The following is a 17,791-nucleotide window of genomic DNA, read 5'->3' as shown; positions in this document are numbered from 1 at the left end:
TTGCATTGTTTTAATTGTTGCAAATAAGAATATCTGCAAAAAGATTGAAGAGAGAATGAAAATCTTGTTAAAAGGTTCTCTGTACACTACAGAAACCAAGCTGAATGGGCAGAACTAGCATGGTGGTAAACCTGTCTGGCTTCCATATCTTTGCCCATAATGTGTATTAAAGAGACAAGTTCTGAACTACAGGCTGCACTTGCTTAATGTCTGTCATTTTTATGATAGAGCCCACTGTTGTGCCAACAACGTCCTCTAGAGTGGAATCCCAGGCTGCGAACACTGCTTCCAACGATGGCTCCAGTACTGCACCCGCAGAGCAGGCCTCTGATGTAGTTCCTAGTATCTCCACTGGCCAAACCTCAGCAGCATCAGAGCCTCTTGTTGTTCTCGCCAACAGCGGCACTGCTGGAAGTTCAACAGGAGGTATAGCATAAGATGTGGTTTATTACTACTTGTGTGAGATTGAAATTTTGGCTTACCCCAACTGGATTGTGACCCATTACTTGGGAGATGAAATACACCCTCCTGCAGAATAAGCTTAGGATATTCCTCCCACCCCCAATTTAATTGAGAAAATAGAGACTGTACTTGAGGATGCAGAGTTGAAGAAGTCTTACTGTTCACCCAATCTCAGGTTGGTCAGTTGTATTGCAGTAGTATAAGCAGACTCTGCTGGCTGACCATTTAATAATATTTCCAATAATGTGGGGTTCCTGGAAAGCAGGGTCTTGTCTAAAACAGAGGACATCATTGATGGTGGTGAGAAACTGTCATTGATTGGCCAGAATACACTGCTCTCATTGATTGTGGCAGCTGTCAATCAATCCAAAACAAAGAGTAGTGTAACAAAACAGCTCTAAAAGAGGTGGCACTATCAGAGGTATTATAGGTCCAACCTTGTTATACACATTTCTTATACACGGATGTGACTCAACACAAATGGCTCCTGCAAATGAGAAGGAATGTGCTGATCCCTGGAGAAGAGGAAAAATGCATTCCTTTAAAATCACAGTTTAAAAAACTGCTTTTAACTGTTGTAGAGAGATGGTCATGCAAGTGATTAAAGGTATAACCTAATTATCCACAGATTTTTCTATCTCAATGTGATGAGAAGTACCCTTTTTAAATTAAAGGAAAACAGTCCTTTAAGAATAGCCTCATTAGTGCTAGAGAGGGCAGCCCACTGACAATCCATCAATCATTCTTTCTCCAGGCACAGGGAAGGCAAACCCCTCCCTGAGCACTTGAACAAAGCTAAATGACAGTGATTATCACCTGCCCCATTTTTTCCCCCTCACTGTGGCTCCTGGTGAAGAGAGGGATTTCTGCCTCCTAGTGAAGCCTGAGCACCTGGAGAGAGACTGATTGCCTCTGTGTGCATTTCAAAAGGTCAACAAGGCTGTTTTTAAATCACTGCAGCAAAGGGACTTTTAAACTGCTTTGCTTTAGTGTGTTTTTTGCCATCCATGTGAGTTCTGGGAACAGAACCCTCATAATAATAGAACCCCAGAATAATAGAACTCAACCTGTACTGCATTATGATGTCAGTAAGACCTGCCTGACTGGGCTGTGTAATGTGTGCAGGGTCACCAGCAGAGGATGTTCTTTCCCAGCTTCACTGCCAGAGATCTTAAAAACTGGAGATTAAACCTGGGACCTTCTGTAAGCAAAGCATGTGCTTTGTCACAGTGCCGTGGTCCTCCGTAGGAGGTTGAATCACAATTAATAGTCCTTTAATAGTCCTAACATGTTTTAAGTGGCTAGTGAAATTACCATATTGTGCTATAAGAGAGCTCTGTTTCTCTACCTGCATGCAAAGAACCCCTGTTGAAGCAAGAGCTTCTTTGTTCACATCACTATTCCTGTGCATAGAGTTTTCTCTGAGATTGATACGAGCAAGGAAGCCCATGCTCACATAGGAGCTTCAAGTGTGCAATTGGCTAACTTCCTAATTTATTATGGTGATAATGAAGATCAGATTCTCTTGTCGTAGCTGCTCATTAAATACTTTGAGAAACATGGAATATGTGCTGTGTATGTTCCTATAATTCTTGATCCTGTTACCCATTTTGGCCCTAGAAGGCAGGATACCTTTTTGAGCTTTATTTTTTCTTGCCCAAGAACTGAAACTCTGCAATGAAATGGGAGCAATATGGGTTAGAGGAAAGAGAAATCATTTGGGACTTTCTCTTTCAGAAAAGTTATTGGCAAGGGGAGATGGGCATAGGAGAGTCTGTCTTACTGCAGTCTTGGAAAGATTATCATAGGGTGACATGGCTGCCAATTCACTGCATTCAGTATCTGTAGAAAGACAGGCAAATTTGGAGAGCATCCTGTCTTGGGCAGAAAATGTGAGGCAGGGAATGGCTTACCATAACCAAGGTGTGCAGCTGAATTCAAACTTTGACACATGTTACTGAATCCACCTTAAAATGTTATTTCTGTATATTTAGAAAGTCATTTTCCAAATTCTTCTGTAGCACTTTTAATAGAGAAGGTTCACAGAGTTGCATCGTCACAATCTCCGTATGTGTGAGAGCAAATGACTCTCATCTGCTTATGTAGTTGGCAGTCTTCTGGTTCAGCTGTTGTTTTCTCCACCTCCTCTTTTTCTGATGTGCTTGTGTGTGCTTCTTTCCTCCTCAATTTAAGATGACGCAAGAGGAAATACCTCAAGTACAACACTGGAATCTGGTCCTCCTGCTATGCCAAGGCTGCCCTCCTGCTGCCCCCAGCACTCTCCCTGTGGAGGCTCTTCGACAAACCACCACGTCCTGGGGCACCCTCATGCCAGCTGTTTCCAGCAGCACAGCCACCACTTCCAACATCACCACCACCACCACCACAATCCCCATGCAAACGTCCCCCTCTCCCCTTCGTTCAGTGAATCCAGCTGCCCCATTGAAAGGCCTCCCCCAGTACTGGCACCTGGGGGACCAAGCAGCACTTCTGGCACCACTTACCACGATCAGGCAAGTTTAATTTATGATGCTCAATGAATGTTCTTGTGCCGCAGCAAAGGGTTCTGTGCAATAGTTCTCTCTTCACCATGCAGTTTGTCTCTTCTGGTGTGATGTTGTGACCAAGAGGCTAAACTGTGAACCAGGAGATTTGTGGTTCAGATTGCTTTAGTCATGAGCTCATTATGTGACTTTGGCTGAAGCATGCTCTCTCTATGATGGTAATAGTGGCCTGCCTTACTGGGAGATTGTTGGAGGATTACTGAGAAGATATGTGAAATGCTTTGAACTAGGTTTGTCAGTGACTTAAAGAAATATTAGAGCCAGGTTCAGTTATTGGGTGGGAATTTACTTGTGCATGTTACATCCATGGTTGTTCTCCAAGAATGCACTTCAGTGTTGATAGAATGGAGTTGTTCATACATGGGAAATCTTTCTCCAGTCTGCTTGCAGGTCATCTTATTGAAGGCATTCAGGCCTACGTGAATACTACATGAATTGCCTATCGCATATTAATTGAACCAAGTGGAAAACACTGCAATCATGGTTTGAGGAAGTAAGAACCTGTCAGCTATGTGGGAAAACAAACCATAGATGAAAATACTCATGTGAAATTTTAGCCAGATGGCCATCAAAGACATGTTATAAAAGTACACATTAGTTCTTGCACTTAGTTGATTAATCTGTTGATTAAATTTTCATATATCTAAAAACAGTGGTTCCATAGCAAGGAACACGGTTCATTTGTTTTTAGATGCATCATAGCAGCCAGTGGCTTACAAGAGGCTTCCCTTGTATGAGAAAGAATGAAGAGTATCTTTTGTCACTTTCAATTTTTATAAGTACTTCACTGGTTATATTTTTTAATCTGTTGCTCATTTAATTGGGGGTACTTTTTTAGTTTACTACAGTGTGTTTAGAGAGAACAAGACAGAGAGGACCTATGTGAATGACATCAGGATTCCTTGTTTTATTGTCAGTGTTCTTTGAATTCCATGCTAAGGAAATGTGAAACACATTCTGATATCATGATGTCCGAAGCCAGTGGTTCCCAAACTTACTGTGGTCACTGCCTAGCGGTCATGGAGCCCTGTCAAAGAGCCAACATCTGGCTTTCTTGGGCACTGCCATCTTGAATTGTGCACATTTCTTGCAATTCAGGATGCTGGCACCTAGGAGAGCCAGTAAGAAGAGGCCACCAGGGACATTCCGTTGCACGCCTGTGAGTTCGTCAGGTGCCATGGTGCACAGTTTGGGAACCATTGTCCTCCACCAATATTAGTCATCTCCTGTATGGATAATTGCAGAATAAATTCTGCTTTCAAAAAAAGTCCAGAATTCTGCAGGATTGAGATGCTAAAGATGATCACAGAGAAGAAATAGGAATTGAGTGAAAAGCTTGACATTGGGCATTAAATGGGCCAGTGTAGGAGATCTGGTTGAGAAAATCCAGTTTTTCCCACCCTCTCTGTGAGGCATGTTTTGGCTGCAGTGTTTGCCAAATGCTGCTTGAATGTTCCAGATGACAACTGTTGGAATTGGTGCTGGCCTAGATGGCTCATGGCTGGTTCTAGGAAGGTGTCTTAGTTCCAGAGAGCTATTTTAGGAAATCACTCTTTTGTTAAAGATCAAAGAGATTTGCTTATGTTTTTCAACTCGGTTCACTTCCAAAAGAAATGTTGTTTGTTTCATGCAGAAAAACCATGCCTCCATTCTCATTTTAAATGAGAATAATGTATGAAGAACAAATAATGTACCTTCTTTTTTCACTTTTATCTTGTTTTACAACAGGAAGTGTACTCAAAGCTGCATATAGGATATAGTCATAGAAGAAACAATAATAATAATAATACAGGTATTTATATACCGCCTTTCTTGGTCGTCAGATTTCTCCTCAGACTTTATTCAAGGCGGTTTACGTAGGCAGGCTGTTTAAATCCCCATAGGGATTTTTACAATTGAAAGAAGATTCTATCTTTCAAGAACCACAACATTCAGATGTTTCTTTCTGATCTGGTTTCACATTCTGGCCTCCATCCTCCCACGCTCAGAGCAGGTGGAATAACTCGTCTCAGCTTGTCAGCTGCTTCAAGGTCGCACGGTGCCGGTGGCCTCGAACTGGTGACCTGTAGATGTTATCTTCAGGCAAACGGAGGCTCTACCCTCTAGACCAGAACTCCTGCCCAGAAACAAACAAGAATAATTAAAACTTAAGACAAAATAGCAGCAAAACTAAAAATGGCACAATAACAGAATGTTGACCATGGCTCTCTGAATTAACTGTTTAATCCTTTTATGTATGCTGTATTATAATGGGCAGTGCTGTGCTTTTTAAGTCACCTGTGCCTGCCTTTGAATCCTGACGCCACATATATTTAAATCTTATTTTTTGTCCCTCCCCACAGCAGGCATTGCCAGTTGATTTAAGCAGCAATGGCATTAGGAATCATGGAAGTGGCTCTTTCCATGGAGCATCAGCCTTCGACCCTTGCTGTCCTGGATCTTCCTCCCGAACATCAATATATGGGCACCAGGCTGGAGCTGCTCCTAGCCAACCAATTACCATAGATGGATACAGCGCAAACATGGTTGCACAGCCCCAGCCCCCACCACAGGCCTCTCTGTCATCCTGTCAGCATTATATGCCTTGTAAGTATAGCTGCTGGCTGTGGTATGGGTTGGCAGGATCAACCGTGCTATCCCTCAGAAAATATCCCCATATTTGCATTAGCAGTGGCCTACATAACCTCAGCAAAGTGGTATAATTGACAGGAAGCTTCTCTTACTCTTGTGGTGCCATGGTATTGTGCCGAGCTTTTCCTTGGAGTAAGGGGAGAAGGCAGCCACAGGCTGTTTGGGTCTTATCAAGGGTGTAGCAGGATGGATTTATCAGATGATTCTTGTTGAGCTTACTCTTATAACGGACTAATAGGGCTTGCTGATTTTTCCTCCCCTCCCACACAGATCCCTCTTTGACTCGACCTCTTCATCATCAAGCTTCGGCGTGCCCCCATTCCCACGGAAACCCTCCTCCTCCACCCCGTGCTCCACCTCAGCCACAGCCGCCGCCTCAAGTTGACTACGTCATCCCTCATCCCGTACATCCCTTCCACCCTTCCATGTCCTCACACGCCTCTTCTCACCCTGTCCCACCTCCACCCCCTCCTCACCCTTTAGCCAATGCAGCTGCCCCAATCCCGCAACATCTCCCAGCTGCCCACCAGCCAATTTCCCACCACATCCCTGCCACAGCACCTTCGGCACAGAGGCTGCACCCCCATGAAGTGATCCAGAGGATGGAGGTCCAGCGGCGACGAATGATGCAGCACCCAACGTATGTCAATAAGCAGCTGCAAGTGATCTCCCCGGGGGGGGGAGGGGAGGAACCACCTGGACCCTGTTGCAGAAGTAACTAGATAGCTAGAAGTCTGCATTTGATCAGCAGTAGCTGAAATCTAACTACTTTTTAGATTTCTATTATACCCTCCTTCCGAGAAGCTCAAGGTTGTTTTTATGGCTCTTCATTTTTCCTCCCCACAATTCTTTTAGATGGTTTGGGCTGAGAACTGGTGACGTGCCCAATATCACCTAGTGAGCTTTGTGAGGATTTGAACCTTGCATCTTCAGGGCTGTTGTCTGATACATCACGCTATGTTGGCTCTCTAGGGTCAGAAGACAAAATTCCCACAAGAGATTCGGAACAGACAAAAACTTCTTTCCACAGCACATAAATGATGGAATCCACTGCCACAAGATATGGTGATGGTTGTTAGCCTAGACGCCTTTAAAAGAAAATTAGACAAATTCCTAGAGGACAAGTTTATCAATAGCTACTAGTTGTCATGGCTATATGCTATCTGCAGAGTTGGAGTCAGCATGCCTCTGAATGCAAGTTGCTGGGAAGCAACAGCAAGTAAGGGTTTCTGGGCTCCCTTGAGGCATCTGGTTAGCCACTATTGGAAACGGGATACTTGACAAGATGGACCTGTGGTCTGATCCAGCAGGGCTCTTCTTATTTTCAGAAGAAATTATCATGGGTGGGTGGGGGGGATAATGGGAATTGTTTCTGTAACATGAGACTGAAGGGCAGCTGGGCCTAAAAGCAGCAGAAGCATTCTACTCCCTTAGTTGTGTTAATTTTGACAGAGGTGAACGACTTAAGCCAACAGAAACAATGACTGATAGAACCCTCCTTTCCATTATCAAACATAGCCTTGTTCAGCTTTGGTAGGTTGCTATTTGTTAAAATGCCAGCCCCTTCCCTTTTGAATGGCTGCATTATATTTGCTTAGTGCAGTTCCCTGGTTTTGAAAACTACACATTAAGATGGCCGTTGCTTAATATTTTTCATCCATTGTAGGAACCAGTGCTGATAACATCTATCTTAATTAGGCCACATCAGTTCTAGGATAAGTTTAAAAACAAAACAAAGAAGCTACACATGTAACAGAAGTGATTAGCATTTAGAAATGTGCTATTTCTAGATACATAGGCTTTTACAGGACAGTTCAGTTTTATGCATCTAATGATGCAGTTTTACTCTTTACCAGCAAGCCTTTTTCTCCCAAACTCTGACCCATTCTCCTGTCCTTTCTGTGCATACACACCTGCTCAGGTGCTGGTTGAGGCATAGCGAGCATCTGTACATGTAGCAGAGACTGTCTAAGGGTGAGCCAAGAGCAGCGAAGCCACACTTGCCTCATTTGCCTTTGTTCTCTATTGTGAAGTATCATGCTCAGACAGAGTTTGTGCGTTGACAGGCTACAATGCTTTGTTCCTATCCCCAGGCGAGCGCACGAACGACCCCCACCACATCCTCACCGGATGCACCCCAACTACGGTCATGGGCATCACATTCACGTACCTCAGACAATGTCTTCACATCCTCGTCAAGCACCAGAGAGGTCTGCATGGTTAGTAAACTCTCATCTCTTGGCAGGTACCATCATTGTGATGGTAGGGGCCTAGTTGCCTTTGAATTAGGAAATGTGTCTAGTCTCTAAGCTTGTGCCTTTCAGAAAAATCGTATAGAAAGTATCCCTTTCAGGCCACTCAGTTTATTTTGGATCAGTTGTCTCTGTAATTAAGTAAACATCATTTGCTTGTTTTTGTTTAAAATAATTTTATAGTACATCTTTAACAAAAAAAAGTTATTATGTACAGTGTTTGTGTCCTACGCTTTCTTCGTTGCTTGAGTAGTCCTCACTCCTGCCCTGTGAGGTAGGTTATACTAACCGCCTAATCCTATTCTCCAGCCTGCAGCAAGATGCAGCAGTGCTGAAATGGCCTCAGTTGCATCCTGTGTGGGAAAGGAGGTGACCAGCAGGCACTTTAGGGCAAGGGAATGTTTGTTACTGTGCCCTGTGTAAGTTCCAGCACCCTCAGTGGGGCTACTTGACTTTGTGCTAGCAAAATAACTGGCGCAAATCCAAGCGGCCCAATGCCTGGAAACCAGGCCCAGGGGGTAGGATACAACAGAGGCCTCTGCTGCCATTCCTGCCCCCCTCCTGGGACTGATCTACACACTCCCTGTCCTCTCCCCACCCTGTTACACCCCCTTCATGCTTTGCCCTTCTCCCACCCCTTTGCTGACCCACAGAGACCTTACCTGCTCAGACCTTCTGCTGACGCCAGTAGGCTGGCACAGGCCTTTGCACCGGTGCCATGAACCTCCTCACTGCTGCAACGTGCCTTGCAACATATTCGGGATAGCACACATGCTCATCCTGCCCGCACAAACCAGCATAGGATTGTGCCATAAGAGTGATTGGTTCAAACCAAGGTAACTTTGGTTTATGGGATTAATGCAGTGATTGATTCGTATGGAAAGTGTGGACCAGGTATAAGAGTGCAATTCTAATGTGCTCTAAGAAACATGGACAGTTCAAGGGGATTACCAAGATCAGTCTTTTAGGACTGTTTATATGATCATGGCAGCCCATCACTGTAAAATCCTAACAGCTGTGAGAATTTTGTTTCCTGAAAGGGGAATATGATGCTGACTTCACAGCCTAGTGGATGAGAACTAGGTGATAAAAGGTGAACTTTCTGCTCCCCAACAGGGAACTAGGCATCGAAGCAGGAGTGACTGCAGCTACATACCCACCAGGTCCGTTGCACCCTCACTTGGCTCACTATCATGCACCTCCTCGACTTCACCATTTACAAATAGGTGCTCTTCCTTTAATGGTAAGGAGAAAAATTGTGAAAACCCTGCCAGTATGTGCCATTTTCTGATAATACTGTGCAACATCCATTGAGGAATACCTCCTGCAGGAGCCTCTCTTGAAAAGAGTGGGGATGATGTCGGAGAGTTCTTAGTGGATTGTGCCCCCTTTTCATTTCATCTGAAGTTCTTCTTTTCCTTTTGTGATCTCTCTTTAAGTAATGGTTGCAAAAGCGTTGAATGATCTAATAAAAAGTGGGAAGAGACTTGCTGTATTTAGGACAGACGCGTTTTCAACTTCCAGTCAGAAGATACCCAAATTTAATTATCCAGTAGTACATTGACCCTCTGCATCTGATTTTTGCTTAGTTCAAAGTTGGGCTTCAGAAGTCTGTGTCGCAACATTTTTTGATTATGGTATGAAAACAGCAGTTACGATTATCCTCCAGTTACTTTTGCTGCAGTTACTGGTTCAGATTTGACTTTGTGGAAGCGATTGTGTTCATCAAAGGGAATGACCTCCCCATTTTAATACGTTTTCTCAGTAACTCCTGGTGGCAGTAGGCAAGAGAAGATTGGGGAGGCTATACCAATAACTAGGATGGTTCTTTCCACTTGCTGTTTTGGGTGGATTTAGAACAACCTGAGAACTGCTTCTAAATCCACAAAATCTCTGCCTTTTAAGATTTAGGAGAAGGTTGTCTTCTTCACACTTGTAGAAATCAGTCAGCTTATGCAAAAGTGGAGGCCAGTGCTGACCTGTTCTAGTAGTTCTTATTGAACTTCATAGGTGAAGAAACAATTTTTCAAGTGGAACCAGCTCCTAAACTATATGGGAATTTCTTAAAATTCCAGTTGCTGTGCAAAACTTCCTGTGCTGTCATTTCATCGAAAGTAGATGCCATTGATTTTTCTCTTCACATGTCACTTATGATCATACAAACCATGTCTTAGATTAGTGAGCTGCTTTGGCAGGGAGTGTAATTCTGTTATAGAGCACTTAGTACAACTGTTAAGTGATTTGTAAATCAATGTCTCCAGACCTCTTGCAGCATCATTAAATCCAATTGGGATAGCTTTCGAATTGCTCTTTGGGAAAAGCATGAAACATTGGCGGGACCAGAGGTTGGTCAACAGAAGCAGTTACAACCTTTATTCATAGTTAAGTTATGGTATTTTTTGAGTACTGAAGAACAGATTGTGTGAGTATAGTAGCGCAGATTAATGGTAGGTTATGATGCATTTTAGTGCTCAGGTAGTTGCTAGGGGTAGTTTCAGATATCCCCTGGGGGCTGGGGATAAGAATAGGCCCTCAGTTTGGCTGTACTTGTCGTAAGAGGCGACTAAACAGCCACTGGGTAGATGGGACTTATTAGCCTGGGAAGGCAGCTCATCTGAGAGAAGGAAAACTCTGATCCCAAACCTCCACTGCCTTGTGGCTACATCCAGTTATGGAAAAGGCTTCAGGAGCCAACCTCGAGGCAAAATCCAGAGCCGGAGTCCCTGAGGCAGTTTATGGCTGAACACAGTCACGTTCTGGCAACTCCTGCAATGCCACTGGAACCAACTGTACTGGCTTCTGCCTTTCCATTGGACCATTTCAGTGACGTGGAGAGGGGGGATTTGCTGCATGGGTAACAGTCTATCCATATCTACCTTACCCAGGCTTCGCGCACTAGAGATGACACTGTTCCGGAACCACTATTCAGAGCGCAATACCATAGTCTTCCAAGACTGAAGGATGCCAACTAGTTTCTAGATTGTGAGTGCTCAGGAACTAGTTGCTGGAGTCTCCCTTAAGCATCATGAATGCTATAGCCCAGTGTTTCTCAAACTGTGGGTTGGAACCCACTTCATGTCCTGATTTCTGGTGGGTCCCACAGAGCCTCCAATGAAAACACAGATGATGGAAAGATCAGATGACTATTTGCCTCAAACCCTGAGGCTATTGAAAAATCAGAGAGCTGCTAACTGCCCTGCAAAGAGATGAGCTCCTGCAGTTTGCAAGTAGCTGAGCTCCTGTAGTTTGTAAGCTTGTGTAAATATAGGGAGATAAATATTTGAGCATCTTTTTTGGTGTGTTTTTCCCCATCAATGACAGTTAGTGGGGGCAGGTGAAGGCTGGGTCACATAACTAAGCCCCTCTAGCCTTGAGAATATTAATTATGGCTGCCTCATTATGGAAATTGATTGAGTTTTTTGCAAATAAATAAATAAAAATATTATTTTTTTAGATCACTTTTTTAAAAAGTCTCTTAAAGCTAGGTGGCTTTAAGCTCTCTTTTGGGAATGTCAGTGTCATTTTAAAAAGTTGGTCCTGGTGATAAAAAATTTGAGAACCACTGCTATAGCCAGTGCAACAGAGTAAAACCATTCAGGCATGAAGAAACCATTTTTAGCTGCCTGAGTAAATTGCTTGAACTTATGGGGAATTTTAACACAAGCTACTGAATCTTTCTACTGTGTCAGACACAGATCTTCAGATTGAGATGAAAACTATTTACTTCCTGAAGTGCTTTGGAGCATGGCTGGGACACAAGGAATGTCTACTTGATATTCTCTCCATGACATTACTTTAGTTCGAGGTTTCCATTGCTTTTGATAGACTTCACCTTGAAAATCAGAGGACATGGGATTCTGGAGTGCATGGCAGTAATGTTGCCACACAGTAGGCCTACTAACCAGGAATTGGTTGTGTTTGTTTTCCCTGATTGACTTTGAGGAAGAAAAACAGTGTTTTATGCATGACCATATTCAGGGATGTTGCTGTGCTCCTTTTCAGTGGTCATTTTTCCTCTTTTTCATAAAAAGGCATTGGAATTTCTCATAGTGTGTGCAAGATTTGAATTCACAGGAAAGATGAATGTAGTGGAACTGTATGTTGAGAGTCCATTGGGAGTCCTAGTTTATTTGAGGTTTCATAGCAGTATTGAAATAGTCATATATTGTCACATTTTCACATCTTAAACTTTAGCATTAGGCATAGTTTTAATTCAGTTCATAGGCTGAAATATGCTAGACTGATTAGCTCAGAGAATGGTAGTTGCCCTTCACTAGGGAGAACATTACCTTGACTAGTTCTTTGACTATTTTGAGTTCTATAATATGTTTCGTTAGGCATATGTTGTGTGTATTTCATGGCTCTGGATTTTGCCAAACTCCATTGATCATTACGGAATGTGTGTACAACTAAAATCTTGTTTGAGTGAGAACTGGCAGTTCTCAGACTTCTACTGGATAAAATTCAAACAGAGAAGTGCCTCTTCTTTGACAAAATGTGTTTTCTGAGTTAGGATCCATTGCAGTAAGCGAGATTAGAGAGGGAACGGAAGGGCACCAGAAGTCTGCTTGAGATGAGAACTGAAGCAACAGGATTCTGTACTTTGCAAAGTGAACAGTAAAACACTCAAAACTGTTCTGCAATTAGATTTAACTCCATTCTGCTATTTGACTAGGTTCCTGACATGGCGGGCTACCCTCACATCCGTTACATTTCATCGGGATTGGATGGAACTTCATTCAGAGGCCCTTTCAGGGGCAATTTTGAGGTTTGTAATAGAATAAACCTAGCTTCGTGGCAGACTTTTTTAACTGGAGGGATTAAGGGGGTGGGGTATCCCACAGAATTAAATGTATAGAAACTAATTGGACTACTTTTTGTAACAACCTCTGGCCCTTATCATGCTATGGGAACAGGTTAGGTGTTAAAAATTGAAGCCTTTTTCTGGATTATGCAACAGTAGGTGGCAGTTAATGATGATGTACTGCAAAAGATAATTATGGCATCAAGATGCAGTACTGCTTCAGATGGCTTGGTGATGGGAACAGTTCCTGCCAAATTGTTAAGATCCTCTAAGTAAAGTGAAACTGGGCTGCTTTGACAGCTGTAGTATGTTATGTGGAGGAGAGAAGTTAAGGTATCAGATGCAGAGAGTTAATGAACTCTTAATGTACTACTGTACTAGTGGTGTCTTTTCCAGTGGCTGTTGCTGGTATCTCTTCTGCATCTTTTTTAGATTGTGAGCCCTTTGGGGACAGGGAACCATTTATTGATTTATTTTGCTCTGTAAACCGCTTTGTGAACAACTTTTTGTTGAAAAGCGGTACATAAATATTAATATTTGAAGGAATATTCAGCAAGTTTAATTAATTCATGATGTTGGGAGTGAAGAAAACTGATCAATTTATTTCAACTCAAAGTCATCCTTTCTCTTGGTGTCTGATCTGTAACAGCATCAGGAAGTGCAGCCTTTTCAGGGCAGTTATAGTCATATGGTCTCTTTTTAAAAAACATCCAGTGAACCAACACATGTGTAAGCACAGCATTTGGCTGCTCTTCCAATCTATGCTAACAAAGTATCTTTCCAAAGATTCCTGTCAGGGAAATGAGGGGGCCTCCATTTCATAAAGGTTGTACACAGGCCTTGGATTTCAGATTCTAAAGTCTTGGGAGCCCCCACCGCAGCACTAAACTACCCCCTTGCTAAGCCTCTTTATGACATCAGAGCAGGTAAGCCAATGGCAGGCAGAGGAACAATTATAAATATGCTTGGGCAAGACCATGGTGATACCAAAAGAGACAGAAAGAGATCAGAAATAGAGAAGCATTTACATATATTATTACTTTGCACTTTTCAAATAAATTGCATGTGTATTAAGTAGAAGAGACAAGCATGATACCATTGATTGAATGAACTGATGGGATGAAGTGCTGGTTCCTTCTTGATTTCAGGAATTAATTCATCTGGAAGAGCGTTTAGGAAATGTGAATCGTGGAGCTTCCCAAGTAACAATTGAAAGATGTACATATCCACACAAGTACAAGAAGGTGAGAGTTTCTCAGAGCTGTTATAACTGTCTTAGGTATCTTTCTCAGGACAGGGAGTACATATGAAACATAATTTTTAACATTTTCAGCATGCAGGTATTACACAACCAAAAATTGCTCCTTGGATATCTCCACATACAACACACACATGCTTACCTGAAAAAAGAAACCCTTTAATCATCAGAGCCTAGTTCGGTAATGCTTCTATAGAAACTGATGATCTAATGAGAAAATAAATACAACTGACCCAGGGCTTTTAGTTCTCATTTTAAAGTTCTGAATTGTTATTATATGGGTGTTTAAAAGCTAAGTTTTCACAGATGTTGCAAGGATGAGAGAATTTTCCCCAAGTCACCATGTAAGCTGCTGTAGCCTTGCGCAAAGACTGGTTTCTGGACTGCACCACTTCAGACAACATGTGGGGGGATTTAATGGTTTGATGTGGCTAGGAATATGCAAGGACTTTGAAGTGTAGGGAGACATTCAGTTCCCCCCACACCCACTAATTGTCTGAAATGGTATGGTCTAGAAAACATTGGCCATGGGAGGCTGCTGGTCATATAGCGTACAAAAGTGAATAGCAGTTAACACTTAATCGTCTCAACAGTCTTGTAAACCAGTACACTGTCAATCAAGGCCATGAACTGAGGCAGTTAGTGCAAGCCTTACCAAAGTCTGTGTAAGTGTGTGGTTGAGCAGGGAACTGAACTTTCCAACCCAAGATGAACTTTGTTCAAGTTCACAACGTGAATGAAAATGCTGTGCCAGCGTTGCAGGGGCCTGACCCTTTCTAAGATGCAACCACAATCCCTATTTTAGGCCTGCAGCACCAAACTGATTCTTTGATCCTTGGTTTTAGACTTTGGATGCACTGTCCTGGTTCAGTCTTTCCTCTAATTTTATGCTTTGGGCTTTTAAAACTCTGCTTCTTGTATGTATATGATTTCCGAGAGAGCTGCATGTGTGTATGTACTGTCAGAATTGAATAGGTTGAAAAATAATTGTAGGGAAGCTGGGAATCGGGGGGCTAGCCTCCAGGTTGGTTTAATCTTACTGTTGCATTTTGTTGAACTTTTCATGTGTCTTCTATTTTAAATGCCTGTGTTGTAATACAAGCAAAAATGTAAATCTTTGTACACTGTGCATAAACAGATTTTATTCAGTTTGCCAATAATGTCATCTCTGCTAACAAGGTAACAACTGATTGGTTCTCACAGAGGAAACTGCACTGCAAACAAGATGGTGAGGAAGGAACTGAGGAGGACACAGAGGAAAAGTGCACCATTTGTTTATCTATATTAGAGGAAGGTGAAGATGTCAGGTAACTAAAAATCAGTGGCAGATACAAGACTCGCGTCCTGGGCTGTTCGTATGCAACACAAGCCATTTTTCAAATTGTGTATTGTATACAGTTTAAAAATTACCAGAAGCATTTGGGCATTCAGGCAGGTGCAGCCTCAGTGTATTGGTATATCTCAAGAGTAAACCATCGGTAGAACATACTGAAGCACTGCTGTTAATGTTTAAATTAAGGAATCACAATATTTTCCGCTCTTACATTCACAGGATCAGTTTAGGTAGCATTAACAGCAGAAGTCTAGCCCTATAGGAGCTGGTTTAGAGGTTGTGCCTTCTGTGTGAATATTGGCTACTGCCAAGAATGTCGCACTGCTAGTGTGCATGAGAGATAGGGAGGGCTTGAGCATATGGAGGTCGTAATGCCATTCCTCTGACCGGCTTTAGACTCCCTGCTTAGACTGTTGTCAAAAGCAGAAGCCCTGCCTTTGTCAAGTGACATTCTGCCCTTGTGGTGAGTGCCAGTCTGTCCCAGGGTGAGTTCTGCTGTACTGTGTTTTTAAGTTCTGCTTCTGCAGCCATTTTAATTCAGGATACTTGTTTTATATATACATTTTTTTAATTTAAAAAATTATATTCTTTCTCCAAAATAGTTAAACATTATCATTGTTTATCATGATTCTGCATTCATTATATTTGCACGATAGCCATATTGTATACTGAGAATGTCAGTTGTAAAATAAAAAGCTTCTAGTTTTTATAGTTGCAAAGAGAAGTTTGCTGGTTTATGGGGGAAGTGTAGTGAAGGCTCAGAAACCAGAGAGTGGCTGAAAAGTGCAAATGTTGGGCTTCAATGACCTCGCATGACTTTGTATCACACATTCATAGCTCATAATCCTGGCCACCCTCACTCCTTCCTGCCTTGGAACAAATGGGTAAATGTTTAATAAGCCTACATTTCAGAAGTGAATGTTTCATTGTGCAGATTTTGTCACAATGCCCCAAAGCCCATAGTCATGGGTAAAAACACTAGAGTTCCACCTCGGAAGCAGTGGATATGCCTTGATATGCCTTGAGTTTATTTTTGTACAAAGGGACAGAAAAAAGGCAAAAAATGGACCACCATAAAATGATTGCCATCTGTTTAAAATAGCTGCACTTTCCCCTGAAGTGCTTTTGACCTTCCTTTTTTGTTTTTCTGATTAACAGGCGCCTTCCCTGTATGCATCTCTTCCATCAAGTGTGCGTAGACCAGTGGTTGATTACAAACAAGAAGTGCCCCATTTGCAGAGTGGACATTGAGGCTCAGCTGCCAAGTGAGAGTTGACACCCTTTTGCCTATCTCTCTCGCTCGCCTCCTTCACACCCATCCTTCCTGGTACTGCAGTCAACCAAAGATGGCATGACTTACCTGTGCAGATGTTGGAAGCATTTGAACCTTGCTAGAGTGCTGTGTGTCTGCTCTATGGTATACCTAATGCTAAACCTACAGTTCAGTGTATTTATAAAGCTTTTTTTTTTAGATTTTACGGTTTTCCCCACTCTTAACACTGTTTTCCCATATTTTTGCATGGTTCCTTGTATTGCATTTCTTTGCACATGTTAATGGGCTTAGTGACCCCCTTCCCCCCAAACTTGCAGGCAAGATTTATCTGCTTTAGAAAGTAGAAAAAATTGTGTGGTCTTTTTGTTTTTTATTTTTTACATAGAGTCGCGCTTTGTCAAAGTATGATTTCACTCATTACTAACCTCAGAGTCCTTAATTTAATCATGTATTTTAGTTTTAAATGTATAAAGATTGACTTTTTTAAAAAAAAGAATATTATTGTGTTTTAAGACATTCCTTAATTAGGAAAACAAAGGCTGCTGTATTCTTGGTGTTTGGGCAAAAAATGCCGAACGCTTCTCCTGTGCAGGCCCTCTTGAAATGATCAGGGGCTGCGCAAAATCACCACAAGCGCTGTTCGTTCCAAGTTGCACCATCCGTAAATAACTGGGAACATAGAACATTCAAATCCTTTTGATTTCAAATGACATACTCGTTACTGGAGTGTCCTTTCTGATCACACTTTTATGTTCTTAAACCTTCAGCACAATGCAGATATATTTGAATGTCAATATAAAAAAAACATTTAGACTGCTGTCAGATTGTATGTACCATTTTCTTATGTCTAGCAATTTGAATCCCTCTAATGTAATTTTGCTGTTGAGAGACGGCTCTAATGAACACTAAGTATTTGATTTCAACTAGCTGGATTGTATAGATACATGCAGATTGAATAAATAAGTTTGTAGGAAAACAGGGGAAAAGACAACTGTTTTTTTGCTCCTCAGTCTTATGCTAAACTCATTTAAAGATCTGCACAAACTGGGTTTTTTTTATAAAAAAGAAAAAAACACAAAACATTGAATCAAGGCTTAGAATTTCATTTCTTAAGGCAGATAGTCATGACTTCATGGAACTTTTAAAGGGCCATGCTCTGTCATGGGATCTGGGTTTTTTTTAAGTTTTACAGTTAATAAAGTTAGCTGAATCCA

The 17,791-nt window shown here is 42.1% G+C and overlaps 1 protein-coding gene across 3 annotated transcripts in view; it reads left to right on the top strand.

Annotated features, from left to right (window-relative positions):
• RNF111 (ring finger protein 111) overlaps window positions 1-17,791 on the top strand; it is a 40,050-nt gene extending 22,259 nt beyond the window's left edge. Inside the window, exons 5-14 of one of the 3 annotated variants that reach the window (XM_066636010.1) lie at window positions 229-426; window positions 2,656-2,975; window positions 5,369-5,612; window positions 5,928-6,297; window positions 7,751-7,876; window positions 9,026-9,152; window positions 12,585-12,677; window positions 13,862-13,957; window positions 15,175-15,278; window positions 16,463-17,791. In XM_066636010.1, the coding sequence (XP_066492107.1) occupies window positions 229-426; window positions 2,656-2,975; window positions 5,369-5,612; window positions 5,928-6,297; window positions 7,751-7,876; window positions 9,026-9,152; window positions 12,585-12,677; window positions 13,862-13,957; window positions 15,175-15,278; window positions 16,463-16,580 (1,796 nt within the window). In that variant the 3' untranslated portion in view covers window positions 16,581-17,791. Of the gene's footprint in view, window positions 1-228; window positions 427-2,655; window positions 2,976-5,368; window positions 5,613-5,927; window positions 6,298-7,750; window positions 7,877-9,025; window positions 9,153-12,584; window positions 12,678-13,861; window positions 13,958-15,150; window positions 15,279-16,462 lie in introns of all 3 variants that reach the window. The other 2 variants (XM_066636008.1, XM_066636011.1) reach the window with 2 other exon arrangements.

Source organism: Tiliqua scincoides, chromosome 8 (assembly GCF_035046505.1).
Source record: "Tiliqua scincoides isolate rTilSci1 chromosome 8, rTilSci1.hap2, whole genome shotgun sequence".
Taxonomy (NCBI): domain Eukaryota; kingdom Metazoa; phylum Chordata; class Lepidosauria; order Squamata; family Scincidae; genus Tiliqua; species Tiliqua scincoides.
Note: the sequence above shows the minus strand (reverse complement) of the source record. Positions and strands in the feature narration are given on the sequence as shown.